Consider the following 5,225-nt stretch of genomic DNA (forward strand, 5'->3'; position numbering starts at 1 on the left):
TGGCTGTTGAAGGTAGTCTGTGTGACGATAATGGGGTTTGAGTCTATTAATATTAAATATAGCATTCTCTTGTCCCCCAGTTCAGAGCAAATGCAGGCCGTCATTTAACAGGTCCCCCCACATTCCACAGAACAGAGATCTGCTTATCTGGCCTGAGATCTTTATTGTCCCCCAGCACTAGTGAGAGTCCCAGATAACCCTCTATACCTTTTATAGCTGTCCCTAATTAAAAGCATTCAAGCAGGCATTCATCTGTTACCAGTGGACAAGTTGATAAACACAAGCAGGTCTGGTAGAGTTAACGACCCAGGTGACCCGGCATTCCCCCAAAGGTCATAAACCTGAGTTACAATATCGGCTCCATTTCATAATTTGAAATTGGGAGGTGACGGTGTAAAATAAAGGCTCGTCCCTCCTGCTCTCCCTCCCCAGCCCTGCCCTAGGGGCCGGCTCCGTGACACCCCCTAGAGGGCAGACAAAAGGATGCTGCCGAGGCAGCTAGGGAGGCTCTTGTTTTGAAACATCAAGAAAGGAACTCTGGCAACATCAGAAACTCTTAACATCGCAGAAGAGTTCCCCTTTAATCTCTGGACATCATCTGCTGAAAGCTTGCTTGTAGAAGAGCCCTTCAGACTTCTCCTTTGCTTATTGAACTCTGGACTCTGTCAGAACTCCCAATTCCAGGACTGTTAAGTATTCTCATTTTTTTCCCTTTTATTGTGCTGTTGTGTATATATATTTTGTCTCTTTTTATGAATATCTTTTTCTGTATATTTTCTGCACCTTTTATTTTATTAAAAGAGAACTATGAGGTGAGTGATTTATACTCCGTTAGAGCCGACGTGTGACAATGAAACTGTCACTCGTCGGCTCAATAGATCGGGAAGTGAGCGAACACATACCGTCGCTCGCTCACTTCTCGATCCTGTCCCTGCAGAGAGCCGTGACTGCCACTCACGGTTCCCTGCAGGGATTCACCCCCCTCCCCGCTCCCATCCTCCAGCGCTGACTGGAGGAACTAATGGGGGTGGGTACAGCTGGCTCTGCCTCTAGATAGGCAGGGCCAGCTGTCAATCACACAGCTGGGTGGATCTTAACAGTAATGTCGGGATCAGTCCTGGCTGCAGCGGATTTGTTTGTGTTTTAATTTGTCACAGCACTTGCTGGGATCGGTCCGTGTTTCTGTTAACCAGTTGACATCCGCGGTGTTAAACCCCCTTCCCATGGTGGCAACAAACATTTGGTGGGTAAAGGGTTAACTGCTGCGTTGCCCAACCCTGGTGACGATCGCGCTCAGTCTGCTGGCCTGAGATTGTGTCCCGCGAGCTGGGAAATCTCTGTGCAGGGCGAGGCTGAGAGTGCCATCACCACGTCCTCGTGATGCTCACGCTCGGTTCAGAACTGCGTATAGTCACGTGCGATTGACGTACAGCGGGTTCGGGCCGGGCGTACGTCACAACAATCACATGGTATAAAATAAGGTTTGTAATGAAAACAGGTTTTATTTTAAAATGTTATTATCACGTTGATGGGGGAGGGGATGAGCCAGGGAAGGTAAAATATCAGCAGATTAAACTTAAATCAATAAATTAATAATGGGCTTGGAGGTGCTCGGCTGTCCTCTGGAGAATCTCCTTCTCGTTGGCGTACATGGGGATCTTGTGGTCCAGGAGTTGCCACCGCAGTGTTATCTCATGATCCGATTCCTTCAGGTTCTGAAATGAGAAAAGACTTGAATGGAAAGACTGAACCAGCGGACGTGTAATGACCCTGAGACCTGATGGAGATGTGCAGCCTATAGAGCAGGGGGTAGGCAACCTCAGCACTCCAGCCGTGGTGATACTACAAATCCCGTCATGCATCTGCCTCTGGGAGTCATGCCTGTGGCTGTCAGAGTCTTGCAATGCCTCATGGGACTTGTAGTTACACAACAGCTGGAGTGCTGAGGTTGCCCACCCCTGCAAGTGAAGTAGATTCTGGTTTTATACAGTAAGAGAAGATTCAGAGTCTATCATTGTGACACCAGACACAGGAGTTTACGATCACACTAGTGTGGCTCAGAGGAAAACTATGACGGCGTTTTGCCATTTGTATTTTTAATGTAAAGTTTATACATATTGTGGGGGTATAGCTCGAATGGGGGATCACCTTCCCTGGGAAAAAAACAGTCCAGGCAGCAAAGTTTATTTTTCTCTCTCAACACATCCACCATGTAGCTCTCTCAGAAGGCTGTCTGAGTCCCAGGCCAGAGCAAAACCATTTCTCAGCCTTCCCCCTTTTATCTCACCTGGACAAGCACTCATCAAGCAATCAACTATCCAGGTGAGACACAAAGCCCGATCTGGACTATCCAGACCCAAAGTCAAAGCGAAACCCTGGTCAGGGTTCCGCTATTCCTGCACATAGGATAGAAAAGCGAGGGGAAACATACCGCCCCTCAATGATGTCCCCTCTCCTTATGTCACAATATTTACACTGATTGTATCTGTTCTTACTCTCCCTGTACAGTCTTCACTTTACATAGTTACATAGTATTTGAGGTTGAATAAAGACATTAGTCCATCAAGTCCAACCTAAGCGCGGGTTTTCTGAAGCACTTTACTGCTAGAGATCTAATACATGGCACTGGATTGAAAAAAGCAGCGTGGGTTTTCTGAAGCACCATCACAGTAGTTGTCTGCTTTCAAGCTCACTCTGTCTAATTGAAACCTACAGAGGGAGGGGTCATTTTAAGATTAAATACCCCTATACGACGAGTGATATGGTTGATGTAGCCGTATGACTTATAGTATAGATCAGTGGTTCTCAACCTTTTCTAGGGCCGGGACCCTTTGGTAACATTTGCCAAGTTGTGGTGACCCCCCCCCAAAAGGTAAAACGTAGGGATGACGTGGCTGCTGCAGCAACATCTGGCGGCGTGGCGGGAGAACTGACACTGCTGCGCTAGGAGAGGGCTGAGGAGGACTCTCACCTAGCACAGCAGAAATCACACAGCGACCCACAGGTTGAGAACCGCTGGCGTACGCCGTCAGAATAAATAAAGAAAGAAAAAAAAACCACCATAGGAATGCATAGCTAGATTCCTATTGGCTATTTCACTTTGCAATAGCAAACTAGCTATTACACCCGCCCTCTGCGGCTGTCAATTAGCAGAGGGGGACCTGATACGCTGGTATAGATAGTCTGTATCAAATGGTAAATTTGTGCTGCGCAATAACGTCTTGGTTATCAGACTTTAATACACATTCATATGAAAATATTGATTCAATGAATAAATCAGACATGGTGGGAAGGTCTGTTAAAATGTCATACACACTTTAGCCCCTCCTGTCTCACACCTTTTTAGGCTCTTTTGATCGAGTAAGAAGCTGGCTCAGTGACAGTCTCTACATCAGGTGGGCAAACTCCGGCCCTCCAGCTGTGGCACAACTACAACTCCTATTAGGCACTGCAAGACATTGACAGCCACAAACAAGACCCCCAGAGGCAGATGCATGATGGGAGTTCACAGCTGGAAGGCCATAGCTTGCCTATCCACAAAAAGCTGCTGCATTTGGCAGCCGGAGTGCTGTGATTTGCAGGTAAACTACGCACAAACGCTGAGCCATCTCTGAGGGCCAGTGACTCTGATACACCGGATGGGACTTATGCTGAATTTACATGGAGTCTGCTGCAAGTAAAGAACACAAGAACAATGTGCTTCCTGCTATGCACCCTCTGCACCACTATAAATATGGCGTAATCCTGTTAAAGAATACAAAAATGGACACCTGAGCTGGATAACCCGGGTCATATATCAAAGAATGAAGCACAAAAGTTGGTGAAACTCCTAGAAGTCTGTAGACATATGAGGAAAAGTTGTTCCATCCCCTACAACTGCAGCAAGTAACCAGATACTTATTGCAAGGGGGCATACCATGACAAGGTTCATATGTCAAGACTGTACCTGTGCAGAAGTTCATATACCATCCAAGGTAAGTGAATAAAAGGGTCCTCAACGCAATGCAACAATATAGAGTAAGTCCCACTGCATGCATGGACGTTGCTTTGAGTGGTAATGATTGGAAGAGATTGGATTACCTTTGTACAGGGGTGCCCATTAGGTCGATCGCGATCTACCAGAATCTCACAAAGCTGACACTGGTAGATTGCGATCGGAAGTCGACTCCCTATCCCAAGAACCCTCCCACGGTGTGTTTAGCCCCTCCCCGTCTGCTAAGTCTGACACATAAAGGTCGCAGCCGACAGCATGAGAGCAGCGACATTAGGATGGAGGGCTGGGCCTGAAAGGAGAAGTATGAGGTCTAGCTTCCTGGTGTTCTGTGATATTTGCCAACCGCGTTATGTTTGCCGAACTACGTAACGTGCTCGGCAAAAGTGACAGAACACCGGCTCTTCAGCACACTGTCCTGTCCTCCCACGGTGCTAGTGCAGCCAAGTGTGTTGGGCGCTGCATGCGGGGAGCGGGCGGGAACCTTGGAAATCATTGGACGGGAGAGAACTTTTGACAATATCTTATTTCCTGTGCGTCCGCTTGGGATATTTCTCCATGCTGCATAGCTATCTGTTGGGTGTCAAGCGGAACAGAAAAGGAGGGGGAAATCCCATTGCACCCCAGAATGGAATCCAAATTACAGTACTTCAGTGGGATAGCTCTGTGACTAAGCCCAGGATTGGGTGAAACATGTCAGAGGTGGCGGATCTCGGAATAGATGTTGGAATAAATGGAACGAAGGGCGGTCCCTTTATTCCATTTTGGTATATTTATTTCGCTGTGCACACATGATTACCTATTAGCCTGAGTCTGCTGAGCCGAGCTCCCTGACTCCTTTCTGGTGGATTCTGGGTGTTGTAGTGCTATGTATTACATCAAAGAAACCTAGTCTACACAGCCTGTTGCACTGCACTGTTTGCAAAATACAGCAAGGTGAGCCAGGAGAGAGAGCGAGGAGAGACAGGAGAGAGAGGAAAGACAGCCAGGGGAGAGACAGCTAGGGAAGAGAGCGAGGAGAGACAGCCAGGGGAGAGAGCGAGGAGAGACAGCCAGGGGAGAGAGCGAGGAGAGACAGCCAGGGGAGAGAGCGAGGAGAGACAGCCAAGGGAGAGAGCGAGGAGAGACAGCCAGGGGAGAGAGCGAGGAGAGACAGCCAAGGGAGAGAGCGAGGAGAGACAGCCAGGGGAGAGAGCGAGGAGAGACAGCCAGGGGAGAGAGCGAGGAGAGACAG

The 5,225-nt window shown here is 48.2% G+C and overlaps 1 protein-coding gene across 1 annotated transcript in view; it reads right to left on the reverse strand.

The window, feature by feature from the left end:
- Window positions 1-1,589: 1,589 nt before the first annotated feature.
- The window catches only part of LOC108799884 (transient receptor potential cation channel subfamily M member 2-like), an 85,797-nt gene continuing 82,161 nt past the window's right edge, over window positions 1,590-5,225 (reverse strand). The window contains exon 38 of the mRNA XM_018571818.1: window positions 1,590-1,715. Within this exon, the coding sequence (XP_018427320.1) occupies window positions 1,590-1,715 (126 nt within the window). The remainder of the gene's footprint in view (window positions 1,716-5,225) is intronic.

This window comes from Nanorana parkeri, unplaced genomic scaffold (assembly GCF_000935625.1).
Source record: "Nanorana parkeri isolate BGI_ZX_2015 unplaced genomic scaffold, ASM93562v1 scaffold1846, whole genome shotgun sequence".
Taxonomy (NCBI): domain Eukaryota; kingdom Metazoa; phylum Chordata; class Amphibia; order Anura; family Dicroglossidae; genus Nanorana; species Nanorana parkeri.